Here is a 17,962-nt window from a genome sequence, read left to right as displayed (position 1 = left end):
AAAAACCAACAGTTACTGACGGCTTATTAAAACAACAAAAATCTTTCCCAACTAACATCTTAAAGACTCATATTTTGATTCGCTTCCACACTCTCTGGCCTTGCCTATGCCAATCACTCGTGCCAGCAGGCTAGCACGATAAATGAGTGTTCATTGATTGGGGCCCTTCCCCGGGTGTTCCCGGCCCAGTATTGCAAGGAAACTTCAGGGCCCGGGATCTACAAAGGAGTGACCTGGGTCAGCCTACGAGCCCAAAGGTTCTTCTAACCTGCACACTGGTCTGGACCGTCCGGTGTCTCAGCCAGCGTCGACGCGACCGGGCCAAGTGAAAACGGGAGCAAGCAAACGAGCCTCCGAGCTTTCCCGGGGCCAAGCGCCAAGCCCCAAGCCCCGTCGAGCTCGTAGGGGTCACGCAGGGTCACGCACGGCGCCGCAGAGCCTGCCGGGAGCCTGGTGCGCAATGGCGACTCCCAGCCTGCGGGGCCGCCTGGCGCGGCTAGGAAACCCGCGGAAGCCCATACTAAAGCCGAACAAGCCCCTCATCTTAGCTAACCGTATCGGGGAACGGCGCCGGGAGAGGGGCGGTGAGCAACCGGAGCTGAGGAAGCTCCAGAGCGGAAGCAAGGGGTGCAGGGGGGCGGCTGGGTGGGAGGGCTGGAAGGTAAGGGTCTCCCTGTGACTGAGGGTCCCCCCCCTTTTTACCCTCCAGAGGCGACCTGTATCACAGAGATGTCGGTGATGATGGCTTGCTGGAAACAGAATGAATTCCGCGACGAAGCGTGCAGAAAAGAGATCCAGGACTTCTTTGATTGTGCTTCGAAGGCTGAGGTGACAGCTCCTGGAGTGCCTCTTGGAAGGATAACGGGGTTCGGGGGGGGGGGGCGGTACAACTAATAGTTTTCCCTGCCTCTTGCTAGGTGGTAAAGCCCTCTCATTCTAAAAGGGCGAGGAAAGTTTTAGGAGCTAATTCACCAACGCCAAAGTAGGAAAGGTTACAGTTTTGAAGGCATTGTCATTTTGAGCTTTAGCTTTACCAGATGTAAAATGAAGTTAATGTTAATACTCACAGAACTTTGTGAGCGTCAAATGAGGGAATGCATGGGAAATCACTTTGTGAAATTTAAATTGCTGCTCAAATAGACATTATTTTCTGAAATAGAACTAAAGATAGTGAAGGACAGATTGTATGGTTTCCAGCCCAGGCTTAGTTGCTAATTGGCATGGTAGCTTCAGATCCTAGTCATTTGTAGGTACCATGTCCCTTTTGTTGAAAAGGGGCTGAGAAGATGACACAGATTTCTCCTGGGTGGTGAATATCTTAATGTGTTTGGGGGTGTTGTGAGAACTGTTGGCTTAGGTCAGGACAAACTTTAGAGCTGTAATTTTTGTTTTTGTTTTGTGTTTTCAGGCAGCCCGAAGGATGAGATCGATCCAGGGAGAGTATGGGAATTTACCCCCCCAGAAAGTGAATATATTGTTACAGAGGTTTCCTAACAAATCACATGTCAGCTGAATGGAGAAGCATTTTCAATGACTGGACTGTAGCTTCTGAGAATATGCAGAGGTGTTTTAGAGACATTTGCACTGCCGTGCTCTATTTGAAGGGTAAAAGGAGGCAAAACACTTTATTCACCCTTTGGAATTATTGTCTGGGTGGAAGTTATGCTTTATCTTGAAATAAACTCCTCTGAAGAGAACTTGGCCTTTTGTTGTGGATTAGCTACTCCCTCCATACTTGAATCCTGTATCCTCCCCTAGACTCTGGGAGTTCTTTGCTCCCTGATTTGCCTCAGGAGCAGAACAAAAACCTTCGTCATATGCTGCATTTGAAGTCCTTTACACCATTCAGTACCCTTGCCTTTGGATGCACTAAGGATGTTGAAGTCTGCCTATATACAGAGGGGTTTTTTTTGCCATCACCTGTAAGTATTTAGTAACGGCCTACTTTGTTCATAGCCCCTGCAAGTTACTCCCCGAATATCAGAACTTCACAAACTAGTGATCCAAAGGTACTGCAGATGTATTTAATTTGGCCCACATAGTTAAACATTTGTTTTTATATTAGCTGACCACATTTAAAAATCGGGGGAAAATATCATAAAAAATCCACTTTTTAGCTTTTCTTTTTAAAAAATGAAAAGATCTGGCAACTCTAGTTTCTCATTACCACATGGCAGTAATCAAATATCCATACAGCTGATTATCATTCATTTCTATTTTCTAGGGAGGTGTCCACTGGACTCCCCCAAATGGTGAAATTGTGACTTAACTGGCAGTCACCTTCTTTGTGTGTCGCCTGTTTACTTCTCTCATTAAGTTACCACTCAGTTGCTGAAAGCATTTATTTTGTGACATCCCCACCCGTGATATTAGAAACAACTATAGCATTTTATGTATATTCAGCCCTTTCAGTCATAACTGAGTTAAACTTTGCTTTGTACCTCCCAGCATTATGTGCACAAAGGGATCAGTGGGGTTTTTAAAGCTCCAGTGGGATATTAAGATAAAGAAGGGGTTTTGCCTCCCTGATCCCCCACAGCTACCTCTTCCTATAGTCCTCATACCCGATAGCAATTGTCTGGTTCTGCAAACAGGCTTTTAGCCATGGGAAGAAGCTCAGTGGACTTGACTTAGGAGTCCTTAACCTAGAGTCAATAGATGCCCAGCAAGATTTCTGTGAGCATGGATGGGAAAATTTTTTTATCTTTAACCACAACTAATTTAGCATTTCAGTTAGGACTGTGGGAAATAAACCACAGTATCATTAGCAATAGCTATATGAAATCACAATATTTTCATATCATACTACAGTTTGTTACAGATACCTCAGTATCATTTATGCTCGTCACTAGCTTCAAAATTATGGTAGCTATTTACACTTGCTGCTGGATCTTATTTAATATGTAAATAAATATTACTATGTTACAAATTTCTTCTATTAATATTTTGATAATTGTATTTCAACATAATTGATTTATAATTCTTGTAATTTTATTTTGTGCATTTATAAACAATCCGAGAAGGGGGTTCACCAGGCTACAAAAGGGTCCAGGGCACACAAAAGGCTAAGAACTTCTAGACTCAACGGCCCACTGACAGAAAGCACAACCATTTCCTGAAATAAAACGCCTTCTTTTCCTGGTGCTTCGCCGATTAGACCTTATAAAGTCTTCTGGAATGCAGGCTTCTGGACTACAATTCCCAGAGGGTGAAGCGGCCCCGGGGCCTATCCGGAGTTAGGACAATAACTACCCAGTGGTTCCTGTGTTGTTGCTTGACAGCCTACGATTCCCGGCGTGCCTGGCGAATGTTTATTCCTTAGGGACACTACGGATGCCGAGTTATTGCTGGGATCTGTAGTCGTTCTGTTTACCTTTAGGGGTTGGCTCCCTTTTATCGTATCTGAGGGTGGGTTCCAGGAAAAAAGCAGGAAATGCAGCAATTAGACACACAGGGCGCCTACATCTGCCCGTACTCGGCCAGGTCCTGAAGCGCGCGAGGGCGGAAGTGGTGGTGGCTGGCGCGGCCGGAAGTTCAGATCAGCTGATGGGGGAGGCGGTGCCGCAGCCACCGAGAGGCCCGGGCTGCCGAGCGCTTCGTACGGGCCCTAAGTCTCGGAGACTGGCCGCGATCCCCGTTCGCACCTCGCAGTTGGGCGAAGCCCGGTTCCGTACCACTCCCAGGCCTGAGATCCTCGCCCGGCACGGCCGCCCTGAGCGCCCCGGCCACCCCCAGCCCCGGCTCGCCCCTCAGGCCCCGGGCCTCCCCTCAGTCCCCGGCCGGCGGCCCAGGCCCCGGATCCGCGGGGGGGGACCGGGCCCCGGGGGGTGCGGGCCCCATGGAGCTGATGTTCGCGGAGTGGGAGGACGGAGAGCGCTTCTCATTCGAGGATTCGGACCGCTTTGAGGAGGATTCGCTCTGCTCCTTCATCTCCGAGGCCGAGAGCCTCTGCCAGAACTGGCGGGGATGGCGCAAACAGTCAGCGGGGCCCAATTCCCCCACTGGCGGCAGTGGCGGAGGTGGCAGCGGCGGTACCAGAATGCGAGGTGAGGCAGAGCGGGGGGAGGGGCGCGGCAGGCCCTGCTCCGGCCCGGCTGGGGCGCCGGCCCTGCCCGGAGCTGTCCCTGCCCGGGAGCTGTCCCGGACCGCGCGCGTACCAAGCTTTGAACGGACTTCGGGTCTCGCTTCTCTGTTCTTTTTGGGGTGGCTTCTCCATACAAGCCTCTCTCTCTCTCCGTGTGTGTGTGTGTGTGTGTGTGTGTGTGTGTGTGAGAGAGAGAGAGAGAGAGAGAGAGAGAGAGAGAGAGAGAGAGAGATTTGGGATGATGGCTGGGAAATCCTGGGTTGGATAGGATTACTAGCGTCAGAAAGTAGATATTTTGTTGTTCATTTGCCTTCGAGGTGGGTAAGAAAGAATATCCTCTCGGACTTGGGAATACTTATCAAGCGCAGCCTAAGAATGTGAGTAGAAGGTGGATTGTGAAGAAGTAACCATTTGAGGTGTGTCGCCCCATTGCAAAGTGCATGGGGAGCGTCTTGAGTCAGGGTGGTGATCTCTGATCCCAGCCGCACCGAGAAGGGATTCCACTCTGAAGAAAGTGGAGGTGAACTGACCTGTGAGAGGAGATTCCATAGTTCCATAGGTTTAGGTCAGACGCTGGGTTCCTCGCCGTATTGAGCATTTGTCAAAAGCCAAGGCTGGGACCACTGGATTAGAGTCTTAGATTTTCATCATCTGGTGGGCCCTGGGGAAGGTTGTAGGTAATTGTCTCTGGAGTCTCCTTGTGAGCACTCGTCCTGCTTTTCACTGTGAGTTTCTTTCGTCCTTGGGTCTTTCCGTGAATTAACTGGTTAGTGCTGTGAAGAAATTTGCTTTAAAGGGGATGGAGAGGAGAGTAATGGTAAGAGAAGTTTCACAGGCTCTGGATTCACCACATCCTTTCTCTGCCTTTCTCAAGGCACAGTTTTTGTCCTGGGCCTCAGTAGAAGCTGCCCTTTTCAGATGTTGAGGGGTTTGATTTGTGATTCTACTCTGGCCATTGCAAGGGTCCAGTGTTCCAAACTGCCCCACAGAGGTTTCTAGCACCCCTGTAGGGCAGAGAGAAATGTACACGTGTTACTTTTTAGGAGTGGTAGTATTCAACTTCAGTTGGAGAGCGAGCATATGCTCTTTGGACACACACATGTACACAGGTCACAGCATCACTGTGGCTCTTCTATGGCTTCTCTGCTTCTTTCATACTTGCATGTGGGTGGCCTGGAGACTTAGAGCTCCCTCACTTTGAGGGAAGTCATAGTGGTGAAGATTTTTAACATGTTGGTATCTTCCTGGACAGGTTAAAATCTAGGAAATCATGTCATTCTCCCACCCCACTCCCATCCCAGGCTACTCTCAGTTGCTCATTTGTAAAATAAGGAGATTAACTTTTTTTTTTTTAAGGTTCATTTCAGCTCCATGATTTTCTGATCTTGTTTCTAATCAGACTAACAGTTTGATGAGATATGCAGTCTCTTGTGTTTCACTGCCTTTTTATTAAAACAGTGGGAAACCTTAAGTGGTAACTCCATCCTACTCCAGGTGATTCCAGGAGCAGCAGCTAGGTTCCCTTGGGATAGCCTACCTCTCCCCCCTGCCCCAGAGCTTCCATTGTGGGAAGCCAGGGTTCTGGTGTGCCAAAGGAAGTGCAGCCTCTCTTGTTAATGAAGGTCCCTCTTTTTAAACTCTGGTCTGTCTTCCCTCCTTAAATAGAGGCCTGGAGTCATCTAGAGAAAAAGGGATAGTATAGAAGCAATTAGAGAAGAGCGTGTCATAGGAGAGACATTAACAATGTAATACGAATCTAAAGTGCTAGGTATATGGGAAATTAGATGCTGAGGCTTATGAAAGGCATTACCTGTTAGGGTCCTGAAACACACCTGTTTGACCAGGAGTTTCTGGGATATCCCTCGTATCTTCTGTTCTAGACCTTAGGTAGCAGGCTGTGGGCTGGGGTTGTTTAGCTTTCCTTCCCCAGATGGAGTTCCTGCATCCTGACAGGAGGGTCCTTTGGTTTTTCATCCCGATCTTTCCTTTCTTTCATAGTTAAGGTGGGGCCCAAGATGTAGCATTGGCATTGGTACCAAGTGATCATGGCTCTTTTTATTTCCCCTCACTGCAACCTTTGTTACCAAAGATGGACTGGTGATCCCATTGGTGGAACTGTCAGCAAAGCAGGTGGCATTTCATATCCCATTTGAAGTGGTGGAGAAAGTTTACCCCCCGGTCCCTGAGCAGCTACAGCTCCGAATTGCTTTTTGGAGCTTCCCTGAAAATGAAGAGGATATTCGGTGAGGCTAAAGGACGGATGGTGGGGAGTGGAGTCCTGATATTTCACACAGTGTTCTGGGCTTTCCACAGAACAAAGGAGATATTGTATTTGGGGCTATAGTTAGAAGACAAGGGGAGGAGGGAGTGCCTAGGATTTTTCCCAAGAGGGAGTGACACTGGGGAGAGCGCGCCCAGGGCATTGTGGTCTCTGACAGGGTCTGTAGAGGTTATTTGCTGAGTTGTGGCTATGGCTTCTTCTTCACTCCCAGGCTGTATTCATGCCTGGCCAATGGCAGTGCGGATGAGTTCCAGCGAGGGGATCAGCTGTTCCGCATGAGGGCTGTGAAGGACCCACTGCAGATAGGTAAGAGTCCCATCATGCCCTGTGGCATTCCCTGCTCCTCCCATCCCCTGTATTATGAGTTAAGGTCTTGCTACAAGAAGCTGCAGCAGGTTATCTGAATAACTGCAGGACTAGAGTTAAGGGCAAAGACATGTCTTGATGGCTCTTCCTGACCACACCCATGTTTCTCCCCAGGGTTCCACCTAAGTGCTACAGTGGTGCCACCTCAAATGGTCCCCCCAAAAGGGGCTTACAACGTGGCTGTGATGTTTGACCGTTGCCGGGTCACTTCCTGCAGCTGCACCTGTGGGGCTGGGGCTAAATGGTGCACCCATGTCGTGGCACTCTGTCTCTTCCGCATCCACAACGTGAGGCCCTCCCAATTTATCCTGGCCCTATCCTACGCTCCATCCCCCCCTTCTCTGCTGCATGCCTGACCACCATGTGAGCCCCCTCACCTCCCCTACTCTGCCTCTCTAGCCCTTTCCAACATCAGCAAGCCTTTTCTCAGATGTTTCTATTTCTCTATCTGTTCCGTTCAGGCTTCTGCAGTCTGCCTGCGGGCGCCAGTCTCAGAGTCCCTGTCTCGGCTGCAGAGGGACCAGCTGCAGAAGTTTGCTCAGTACCTCATCAGTGAGCTCCCTCAACAGGTGAGTGAGGTCGGCACACCCTCCTCTATCTAGCTCCAGGGCTGCATTATCAGCCTTCCTATTAGGCGCAGGCCTCCTTGGGTCACCTATGCCTTTGTTTCTTTTCCACTCAGATCCTCCCCACAGCCCAGCGTCTCCTGGATGAACTCCTCTCCTCCCAGTCAACAGCCATCAATACAGTGTGTGGAGCCCCAGGTGAGTGTGGTGAGAAAGAAGGGCAGTAGGATGATAGAAAGCTCGTAGTACAGAGCACCACTTACTAAAGGCTTGCTGTTGTCAGGCGAATCCAGGCCCATATCTCTAGGTGACTGACTGCCTATCACCCCCAGACCCCACAGCAGGGCCCTCAGCCTCTGATCAGAGTACTTGGTATTTGGATGAATCAACACTTACTGACAACATCAAGAAGACACTGCACAAGTTCTGTGGCCCCTCTCCTGTGGTCTTCAGGTAAATTGGATCTCTTTATCTCTGTTTCTGGTGGAAGGGGAGCATCCCTCAGGCTGTTGACAGATCCTTCGTTCTATTAATACCTACACCTCCCACCTTTTATTCCCTGTACCGGTACTGTGTCTGGCACACAGAAGATGTCACTAATGGATCAATGGATGATGATAGGTTTATGTAGTCACAGGGTGGTCTGTTCTTAGCTATGTAGAGCTTCCTTTGAGAAGTTGGGAAACTGAGGCAGGGGGAGATGAAGAATTTTTGTCATGGCCATCCTTTTTTCTGTATACTCTGTATTTTGGGTTAGGGCCCCTTTTGTGTCAAAGCCCTGTTGCACTTTCATCTGCTTCATTCAGTCCCACCTTAGGATCATCATTTCCCCTCTCCTACTTTCCCAGTGACGTGAACTCCATGTATCTGTCTTCCACGGAGCCTCCGGCCGCTGCTGAATGGGCATGTCTACTGCGCCCTCTGAGGGGCCGAGAGCCAGAGGGCGTCTGGAACCTCCTTAGCATTGTGCGGGAGATGTTCAAACGGAGGGACAGCAATGCTGCCCCCTTGTTGGAAATCCTCACTGACCAGTGCCTCACCTATGAACAGGTAACCCCCCCGAATTGGGTGTAGCTTCATGAAGGTTCATTTTCTCCTTCCCTTTAACCTCATTTCCTTCTCACTGACTGGAACACTGAGAGGTCTGCTCTATCTTTCTCCATGCTCTTGGGCACATCTCAGAGCTCTTTTTGTTTCCAGATAACAGGTTGGTGGTATAGCGTGCGCACTTCAGCCTCACACAGCAGCGCCAGTGGGCACACGGGTCGTAGCAATGGGCAGTCAGAGGTGGCAGCCCATGCATGTGCCAGCATGTGTGACGAGATGGTCACACTATGGAGGTTGGCTGTGCTGGACCCTGCACTCAGCCCCCAGCGGTGAGTCTTTTCCTACGGTCACCACAGCACGGAGACTGGGCCAGCCCCAGACAGACCGAGCCTCATCTTGTGCATACACAGGTGTACCATTCTCTAGCCCTAGGGAAATGGGAGATGCTGAGCATTAGGGTTAGTCAGTGATTTATGAATCCCTTTAATGAGAGGCTTTCTTCCTTCCCTCCCCTAACAGTACCCACTTTCCAAAATCCCTGAGTGTTGGAGTGATGTCTATGGGGCTGGCTAACTTAAGTTCTTCACTGGGTCCTTTCCTCTACCCCTCCTCGGCCGTATATGCCTCCTCCACCCCCTTCATCCCTTCTCAGTGCAGAGTATAGCCCACCGGCAGCGTCACCGTTTTGTTTCCACAGCCGCCGAGAACTGTGCACGCAGCTCCGCCAGTGGCAACTGAAGGTGATTGAGAATGTGAAGCGGGGACAGCACAAGAAGACCCTGGAGCGGCTGTTCCCTGGCTTCCGGCCAGCGGTGGAGGCCTGCTACTTCAACTGGGAAGAGGCCTACCCGCTTCCCGGTGTCACCTACAGCGGCACTGACCGGAAGCTGGCACTGTGCTGGGCCCGAGCCCTGCCCCCTCGGCCAAGTGCCTCCAGATCTGGGGGCCTGGAGGAATCCCGGGAGCGGCCCCGCCCTCTTCCTGCTGAGCCAGCTGTTCGGCCCAAGGAGCCTGGGGCCAAGCGCAAGGGGTTGGGTGAGGGGATCCCCTCATCACAGAGGGGTCCCCGCCGCCTCTCAGCTGAGGGGGGAGATAAGGCTCTGCATAAGATGGGTCCAGGTGGGGGCAAAGCCAAGGCACTGGGTGGGGCTGGCAGTGGGGGCAAGGGCTCAGCAGGTGGCGGGAGCAAGCGACGGCTGAGCAGTGAAGACAGCTCTCTGGAGCCTGATCTGGCTGAGATGAGCCTGGATGACAGCAGCCTGGCCCTAGGTGCAGAAGCCAGCACCTTTGGTGGATTCCCTGAAAGTCCACCACCCTGCCCTTCCTCTGGTGACTCCCGAGGCCCTTCTGCCTTCCTTCCTGAACCCCCAGATACTTATGAAGAAGATGGTGGCGTGTACTTCTCAGAAGGGCCTGAGCCTCCCACAGCCTCTGCTGGCCCTCCTGGCCTACTACCTGGGGAGGTCTGTACCCGGGATGACCTCCCTTCCACAGATGAGAGTGGCAGTGGGCTTCCCAAAACCAAAGAGGCAACCCCTACGGTTGGAGAGGAGGATGATGACTACCAGGCATATTATCTGAATGCCCAGGACGGAGCTGGGGCGGAGGAAGAAAAGGCCGAGGGTGGGACTGGGGAGGAGCACGACCTGTTTGCCGGACTGAAGCCACTGGAACAGGAGAGCCGCATGGAGGTGAGGGGACTCTGAGGGTGTGCCTTAGCCACAGCTGGGATAGGGGCCATCTGGCTCTAAGTCATGCTTATGGCATGACTTAGAATCCTATAGCAGGTTCCTAACTGGCTTCCCTGCCTACAGTCCATTCTTTGGTGCTTCCATATTAGTTTTCCTGAAATGTCTGATTGTGTCACTATGCTGCTTAAAACTCCAGTGATTTCCCATTGCCCTTAGTTTAAAAAACGAAAGTGCTTGGGATGACCTGTGAGGCTTCACTTGGTCTGATCTTTGCATGTTTCCAGCCTCATCTAGCTACTCTGTCCTGTATACTTCAGTCATTTAAACCATTCCCATAGCTTGCCATGTTCTCTCTTCCATCTGTGCTTTTGCACAGATTGGCCTTTCTGCATGGAATGTTCTTCCCTTACCTCATTTGGTTAGCTCCTTTCCCTTTTTTAGGTCTCAGAGATCTTAACAGATCACTTTCTTTAGGAAGTCTTCCCTGAGTCTGCCCCTATGCCCAAGTCCCAGTGAGGTATCCTCTTACCTGTACTCCTCTTGACCTTTTGCAGTAGCTGACTTCACACTGGTTTGTGTGTCTGTTTCTGAAACCAGGCTAAAGTCCTGTGGTATACCCAGGACCAGCATAGGGCCCAGCATATAACAAGTGCTCACAGGATATTTGCCACATGAGTGAGTATGGTGTCCTGCCTTTGGAAGTTGGGGCTTCAACCTGTCTGGTGCCCATGTCCTCTCTCCAGGTACTATTTGCTTGTGCCGAGGCCTTGCATGCACACGGCTATAGCAATGAGGCCTCCCGTCTCACTGTGGAGCTTGCCCAGGACCTGCTAGCCAACCCACCCGACCTCAAGGTAGAGCCGCCCCCCGCCAAGGTGAGAGAGACCTCCTTCCCCTGCCCTCCTCACTTACCCCTAACCCTCTCCCATGCCCCACCCCAAGTGAGAGCCTCCTCCTCCCTCCACCAAGGTGAGCCAGACTCATCTGCCTGCCTCCTGTGCTTCTCTGTTTAGGGCAAGAAGAACAAGGTATCTACAAGCCGCCAGACCTGGGTGGCTACCAACACGCTGACCAAGGCGGCCTTCCTGTTGACAGTGCTAAGCGAGCGCCCAGAGCACCACAACTTGGCCTTTCGAGTTGGCATGTTTGCCTTGGAGCTACAGCGGCCCCCGGCTTCTACCAAGGCCTTAGAGGTCAGAGGTTCTGTCTGAGCCGTGTAGTGTAATCTCAGAGCCTTACATCTTGATCTCCATTGAGGTATTAAAGGTCTAAGCTCCTTCTTATGCTCTCAGGTGAAGCTGGCATACCAGGAGTCTGAGGTGGCTGCGTTGCTCAAGAAGATTCCTTTGGGTCCAAGTGAGATGAGTACCATGCGGTGCCGGGCAGAAGAGCTTCGGGAGGGGACGCTCTGTGACTATCGGCCTGTCTTGCCTCTCATGTTGGCCAGTTTCATCTTTGATGTTCTCTGTGCTCCAGGTATGGTGCCTGATTCCACGGTAAGTGGGGAACTCTGAGGCAGGGGTAGCTTTCTCTAAGGAAAAACCAAGAGCCCCAAGGCTCTGAATTGCCTAGGACCCATCTGGCAGCTTTATAGGAGTATCTGGAATGATTAGGGTCTTGGGTTCCCTCCCTTTCATTTTTTCCAATGATACTTCTGTCTGCCTGACTTACCCCAACTTTTATCCAGTGGTTTCTCCCACGGGTTCCCGGCCCCCAAGTCGCAACTGGAACAACGAGATGCCTGGGGATGAGGAGCTGGGATTTGAGGCAGCAGTTGCTGCCTTGGGTGAGTATGTAGTGTCTTGAGCACATCTGAGCTAAGCCTGGCCCAGACCTTGAAGGGCATGAGACGTGGGCCTTGTTCTGAAAGGGTGCCATGGTAATGGGAAAACCAGGATGACATATGAACCAAGTAGTGCCTACGAGACAGTCAACAATTTAGTACAAAAGTGTGTGCGGTGGGTTTTGAGTGTTATAAGGGCAGTAAAACAAAAATCTAGGGAAAGGCCTCAGGGAGGGTAGAATATGGAACATGGCTTAAAAGATCAGTTAAATACTAAGTAGGGGAACAAAATATCATGAATAAATATATAGGGGCAATCAAGTCTTCATGGGAGCGAGGATCCTAACTTCCCTAAAGTGATGGATATGCCGGGAAGGCAGAGTGGACCAAGTTATGAAGGTCCTAAAAAGCAGACCAGATCTTAGCTCGTTTGGGTGTAACAGGCAATGGGGACCTTGCATAGGGGATGTGGGTTCGACCAGGAGAACTCCTTACCTCACATGCTGGTGGCTGAGGAGCCCTAGCCTGTTTGTCTTTGCTGTCTTGGGAGTTATGCCATTCTCAATCCCCAGGACCCCTCCTCCTCACAGGCATGAAGACAACAGTGAGTGAGGCAGAGCATCCCCTCCTGTGTGAAGGCACACGTCGGGAGAAGGGTGACCTGGCATTGGCACTAATGATCACTTACAAGGATGATCAGGCCAAGCTCAAAAAGGTAAGAGACTGAGGTTCTGGGATTTTGACAGGCAAAGAGAGCAGATTCCACCATCTTTCTCGGGTTTCCAGCACAATGAGAAAATAGTTACTCTGCCCATAGGAGATAAGTGGGGAATCTTGGGAATACCTCATAAAGAACAAGAGAGACCAATGGTTATTAGAGGAGTGCTTGGGCGGGGCGGGGGGGTGGTGTAGAAGACGAGAAGCAGAGGGCATAAAGTCAGTCATCCATTGACTTGGTTCAATACTTACTGGATATTAGTATACTCACCCCTGTGCTAAGTGTTAAAGAGGATGCCAAGATATTTGAGCCAGCCCCTATCTTCTAAGACAGGGATTTCCAGCCGGTGTGTTGGAAGAATTTTTAAAACCTGCAGTACCTGACTATTTAGTCAGGGGCACTGACAATAGCCAACACAATAGTCTATTCATTCAATAGGTGTGAATGAATCTAAATTATACCTATTTTTTGTCAGATCAGCAAAAAGTTATGTTTTTTGGTGTGCTGCAGAATTTTAGTAATTAGTTTATGTGCGCCATAAGATGAAAAAGGTTGAAAATCTCTGTTCTAGGAGGTTTTCCTGTCACAACTGGGGAAGTCTTCCTGAGGAGGTAGTATTAAGCTGTTTCAAGGAGATAGGAAAGTAACAGTAGTCTGGAGATAAAGGCATCCTGTCAACATTTCTCTGTCTTCCAGATCTTGGACAAACTCTTGGACCGGGAGAGCCAGACGCATAAGCCACAGACCTTGAGTTCATTCTACTCATCTAGCCGCCCAGCCACAGCCAGCCAGAGGTCTCCTTCAAAGCATGGGGGCCCATCAGCCCCGGGGGCCCTGCAACCACTGACCTCAGGCTCTGGAGGGTCTGCTCAGCCAGGGAGTGTGGCAGGGGCTGGGCCAGGCCCCACTGAGGGCTTCACAGAGAAGAATGTGCCTGGTGAGGTGGGGGCACTGGGCAGGGGGATGAATGGTATGGGACCATGTTGGGGTCCCCTTTCCTGGGTTAATCCCAATGTCCTATTTTCCCCACCTAGAAAGTTCCCCACATTCTCCCTGTGAGGGTCTCCCATCTGAGGCGGCTTTGACTCCAAGGCCGGAAGGGAAGGTTCCCAGCCGCCTGGCACTTGGCAGTCGTGGAGGCTACAATGGACGGGGCTGGGGCTCCCCAGGGCGGCCTAAGAAGAAGCACACAGGTATGACAGCCCATAGGATGACATGGTGGGAAGGATATTCCTGAAGTCTGACTTCTGGAGCTCCTGAGACTGACTTGTCTTTTTGGGGGTTAGGCATGGCCAGCATTGACAGCAGTGCTCCTGAGACAACATCTGATAGCTCCCCCACCTTAAGCCGGAGGCCACTTCGAGGGGGCTGGGCCCCCACCTCTTGGGGTAGAGGACAGGACAGTGACAGCATTAGCAGCTCTTCCTCAGATTCCCTGGGCTCCTCATCTTCCAGTGGAAGTCGCCGCGCCAGTGCAAGTGGAGGGGCCCGGGCGAAGACAGTTGAAGTTGGCAGGTCAGTGGAAGAAATACCTATCTCTGATCTGGCCCGCCCTCAGAGCCACATTCCTAGTGTAATCCAAATATTGTACCCCCAATGTCCTTACCCTGGTCTTTCACAATGTACCTGGACACCCATTTCAGAGAAACCCCAATCCCCTCCCCAACCCCATTGCCCCTTCAGGTACAAGGGCCGCCGTCCCGAGAGTCATGCCCCCCATGTACCCAATCAGCCGTCAGAGGCAGCTGCACACTTCTACTTCGAGCTGGCGAAGACGGTGCTGATCAAGGCAGGGGGCAACAGCAGCACTTCCATTTTCACACATCCATCTTCCTCGGGGGGCCACCAGGGTCCTCACCGCAACCTGCACCTTTGCGCCTTTGAGATTGGGCTTTATGCCCTTGGCCTGCACAACTTTGTTTCTCCCAACTGGCTCTCACGTACCTATTCTTCCCACGTTTCCTGGATTACAGGTAAATCCAATGTTTTGATTTGGGTATGGGAAGGGGATTAATTGATGGAGATAAGAGCCTTATCCTTTTGGAGTTACTGATTGGATAGACACCATTCCCACCCCCAGTGGTGCTCATGCTAACCCTACTCTGCTTTTCTCTTTTCCCCCAAGGCCAAGCAATGGAGATTGGCAGTGCGGCCCTGACTATACTGGTAGAATGCTGGGATGGGCACCTGACACCTCCTGAGGTTGCATCCCTGGCTGACAGGGCATCACGGGCACGAGATTCCAATATGGTGAGGGCGGCTGCGGAGCTAGCCCTAAGCTGCCTGCCTCATGCCCATGCGTTGAACCCCAATGAGATCCAGAGGGCGCTGGTGCAGTGCAAGGAGCAGGTATTTCTACAGGCAATCTGGGGACCTGCTTTGGGGCACCTGGGCAGGGAGTTTGGGCATGGGGAAAGCTGATGGCTCAGCTCTTGACTCCTATATACTATAGTTCACAAGCTATCCAATCTGTCCTCTCAGTGATGACACTTGACATATTAATGTTCTTTCACAACCATTACTTTTTTAATCTTACATCTCTGTTAAGATTGCTCCTATTTTACAAATAAGGAAGCAGAGGCCTATAGTTAAGGCACCAAGATAATCACTTAGGGAAGGCCTCGGGAATGTGATGGGACTTGGATGGGACGGAGTGGCTAAGTTAATTAGGAACTGGGACTGTAACCCGAGTCTTGGCTTCCACTAGTCAGCAAGTATTTGTTCAGTGTTTGTGTGAAGCTTTCACTGTCCTGACAGACTGACCATTGGCCCTAACCTGTGATGCTTCCCTGGAAACCAGCCACCTCGGGGGGAGATGGAATGTTATCCCTGAGCAAAGCCCTTCTCCTTTAACTGTTTGTGCCCTTCCCTTCCAGGATAACCTGATGTTGGAGAAGGCCTGCATGGCGGTGGAAGAGGCGGCTAAGGGTGGGGGTGTATACCCCGAAGTGTTGTTTGAGGTTGCTCACCAGTGGTTCTGGCTATATGAGCAAACAGCAGGTGGCTCATCCACAGCCCGTGAAGGGGCTACAAGCTGTAGTGCCAGTGGGATCAGGGCAGCTGGGGAGGCTGGGCGGGGGCTGCCTGAGGGCAGGGGGGGGCCAGGAACTGAGCCAGTGACAGTGGCAGCAGCAGCAGTGACAGCAGCAGCCACAGTGGTGCCAGTCATCTCAGTGGGGTCCAGTTTATATCCGGGTCCAGGACTGGGGCATGGTCATTCCCCTGGCCTGCACCCCTACACTGCTCTACAGCCCCATCTGCCCTGCAGCCCTCAATACCTCACCCACCCAGCTCACCCCGCCCACCCCATGCCTCATATGCCCCGGCCTGCCGTCTTCCCTGTGCCCAGCTCTGCATACCCACAGGTGAGACCAGTGTTCTCCTGGGGGGTTCGGCATGTGGGAGAACATTAAGAGTTCATGGGGGTTGGAGTGGGGCACTCTGGGAGAATAGAGCTGTCCAAGAGTCCTCGGTGAGGTGGTGGGAGTCGGGGGGGCTCAGCCCAACTAAGAAATGAAATGTAGGGTTACCCAATTGTGGCCTGAAGTGGGTGTTACATCCTAATGTAATTTATCCTCTTTCTCTTCTGCCTCTAGGGTGTGCATCCTGCATTCCTGGGGGCTCAGTACCCTTACTCGGTGACTCCCCCCTCACTTGCTGCCACTGCTGTGTCTTTCCCCGTCCCTTCCATGGCACCCATCACAGTACATCCCTATCACACAGAGCCAGGGCTCCCACTGCCCACCAGTGTGGCCTGTGAGTTGTGGGGACAGGGACCAGGTGAATGGAGGGGAGGTACACTGGGCAGGGGAGGTAGGGAGGGAATTCCCTCTGCCCCTCTTTGGGCTGAGTTCCTTACGTGGCTCTCATCCCTCAGTGAGCAGTGTCCATCCAGCATCCACGTTTCCAGCCATCCAGGGTGCCTCATTGCCTGCCCTGACCACACAGCCCAGCCCTCTGGTGAGCGGGGGTTTTCCACCACCCGAGGAAGAGACGCACAGTCAGCCTGTCAATCCACACAGCCTACACCACCTGCATGCTGCCTACCGTGTTGGTGAGAGGAGGTCTCTATCTGTACCCCTACCTGCAGTTGTGCCAGAGGCTCTTCAGTGACAACCCCCTCCCATACCTCTTAATTTGCTTACTGTGGGGTCAGGTACCAGGTTGGGGTAGAGGGTGAAGAGGATGCATCCCCACCATGTGCCCCCTCTTTTCTCCCAGGAATGCTGGCACTGGAGATGCTGGGCCGCCGGGCACACAACGATCACCCTAACAACTTCTCCCGCTCCCCTCCCTACACTGATGATGTCAAATGGTTGCTGGGGCTGGCAGCAAAGCTGGGTAACACCTCCCCTCCCCAGGACCATTGTCCGCCCCCACCTGCTTCCCCCACCTTCCTATCCCAGACCTCCTTCCTAGCTCTTGCTCAGAGTTGAGGCCTTGGTCGGGTATGTGTGCGTGCGCGGGGGGCGGGGGGCTACCTCAGCTCCTGGGGTGGAGGGAGGCTCTCTGCCAGGTCAGAGCTGAGATAAAAGTTGGGTCCCTAGGGCAAAGGTGGCCACCCCCGTCTCATGCCCCTCCCCCTGCCCCCCAGGAGTGAACTACGTGCACCAGTTCTGTGTGGGGGCAGCCAAGGGGGTGCTGAGCCCGTTTGTGCTGCAGGAGATCGTCATGGAGACGCTGCAGCGGCTGAGCCCTGCTCATGCCCACAACCACCTGCGTGCCCCGGCCTTCCACCAACTGGTGCAGCGCTGCCAGCAGGCATACATGCAGGTGACAACCCAGGAAGTATGGAGCGGGGTGGAGCACCTCCTAGGCAGGCATGGAACAGATGACCCAGCATGTGAAGGCAGAGGGGCCTGGTTCTGGGCTTAGTAGCTCATCCTCCACACCCTCTTCCAGTACATCCACCACCGCTTGATCCACCTGACCCCTGCCGACTACGACGACTTTGTGAACGCGATCCGCAGTGCCCGCAGCGCCTTCTGCCTGACACCCATGGGCATGATGCAGTTCAACGACATCCTGCAGAACCTCAAGCGCAGCAAACAGACCAAGGAGCTGTGGCAGCGGGTCTCACTCGAGATGACCACCTTCTCCCCCTGAATCTGGCCACCCTAGGGCCCTATACAGGGACACAAACCTGTGGCTATGGGGGCCCCTCACACAGGGGGAATGAATCTTGGCTGGACAGATCATCCCCACCCAGTTCCCTGGTAGCCCAGACTGGCAGCTGCTCTTGGGCTATAGCTTGGGGCCAAGATGTCTCAGACCCTAGAAGCCTCGGGTTGGGGGAAGCAGCCCCATCTGGCAGGGGGCGTTGGGTGGCCTCTGGTATTTATTTGGCATTTATAAATATATAAACTTCTTTTTTACTCTAGTCTGCCTGGGCCTTTCCCTTCTTTTCCTCCATGAGCAGATGAACC

General features: G+C 52.2%; 2 protein-coding genes across 5 annotated transcripts; both read left to right on the top strand.

Moving 5' to 3' along the window:
* The first annotated feature begins 435 nt into the window (after nucleotides 1-435).
* On the top strand, nucleotides 436-1,697 carry CHCHD1 (coiled-coil-helix-coiled-coil-helix domain containing 1). Its single transcript, XM_081158146.1, has 3 exons — nucleotides 436-584; nucleotides 710-828; nucleotides 1,409-1,697. Exons 1-3 carry the CDS (start codon nucleotides 461-463, stop codon nucleotides 1,511-1,513), a joined length of 348 nt encoding a protein of 115 aa, XP_081014272.1. The 5' UTR covers nucleotides 436-460; the 3' UTR covers nucleotides 1,514-1,697.
* Nucleotides 1,698-3,393: 1,696 nt separating this feature from the next.
* On the top strand, nucleotides 3,394-17,916 carry ZSWIM8 (zinc finger SWIM-type containing 8). Of its 4 annotated transcripts, none has more exons than XM_081158140.1 (26): nucleotides 3,394-4,046; nucleotides 6,174-6,327; nucleotides 6,577-6,671; nucleotides 6,846-7,018; nucleotides 7,193-7,300; nucleotides 7,414-7,495; nucleotides 7,630-7,750; nucleotides 8,146-8,347; nucleotides 8,498-8,673; nucleotides 9,042-10,035; nucleotides 10,779-10,910; nucleotides 11,049-11,228; nucleotides 11,328-11,511; nucleotides 11,723-11,821; nucleotides 12,409-12,533; nucleotides 13,233-13,473; nucleotides 13,571-13,729; nucleotides 13,823-14,051; nucleotides 14,220-14,509; nucleotides 14,662-14,885; nucleotides 15,413-15,901; nucleotides 16,133-16,316; nucleotides 16,414-16,590; nucleotides 16,758-16,877; nucleotides 17,199-17,309; nucleotides 17,439-17,916. In XM_081158140.1, the coding sequence occupies exons 1-26, from the start codon at nucleotides 3,839-3,841 to the stop codon at nucleotides 17,897-17,899; spliced, it is 5,718 nt and encodes a 1,905-aa protein (XP_081014266.1). In that variant the 5' UTR covers nucleotides 3,394-3,838; the 3' UTR covers nucleotides 17,900-17,916. The 4 variants fall into 4 exon arrangements, with proteins under 4 accessions (XP_081014266.1, XP_081014265.1, XP_081014268.1 ...); XM_081158139.1 differs by having other exon boundaries at nucleotides 3,756-4,046; nucleotides 16,133-16,292; XM_081158142.1 differs by having other exon boundaries at nucleotides 3,756-4,046; nucleotides 16,133-16,292; nucleotides 17,131-17,309.
* The last annotated feature ends 46 nt before the right edge of the window (nucleotides 17,917-17,962 follow it).

This window comes from Miniopterus schreibersii (genome assembly GCF_964146895.1).
Source record: "Miniopterus schreibersii genome assembly, chromosome: 14".
In the NCBI taxonomy this organism is placed as follows: Eukaryota; Metazoa; Chordata; class Mammalia; order Chiroptera; family Miniopteridae; genus Miniopterus; species Miniopterus schreibersii.
The sequence above is the reverse complement of the archived record's forward strand: the minus strand, read 5'-3'. Positions and strand labels throughout refer to the sequence as shown.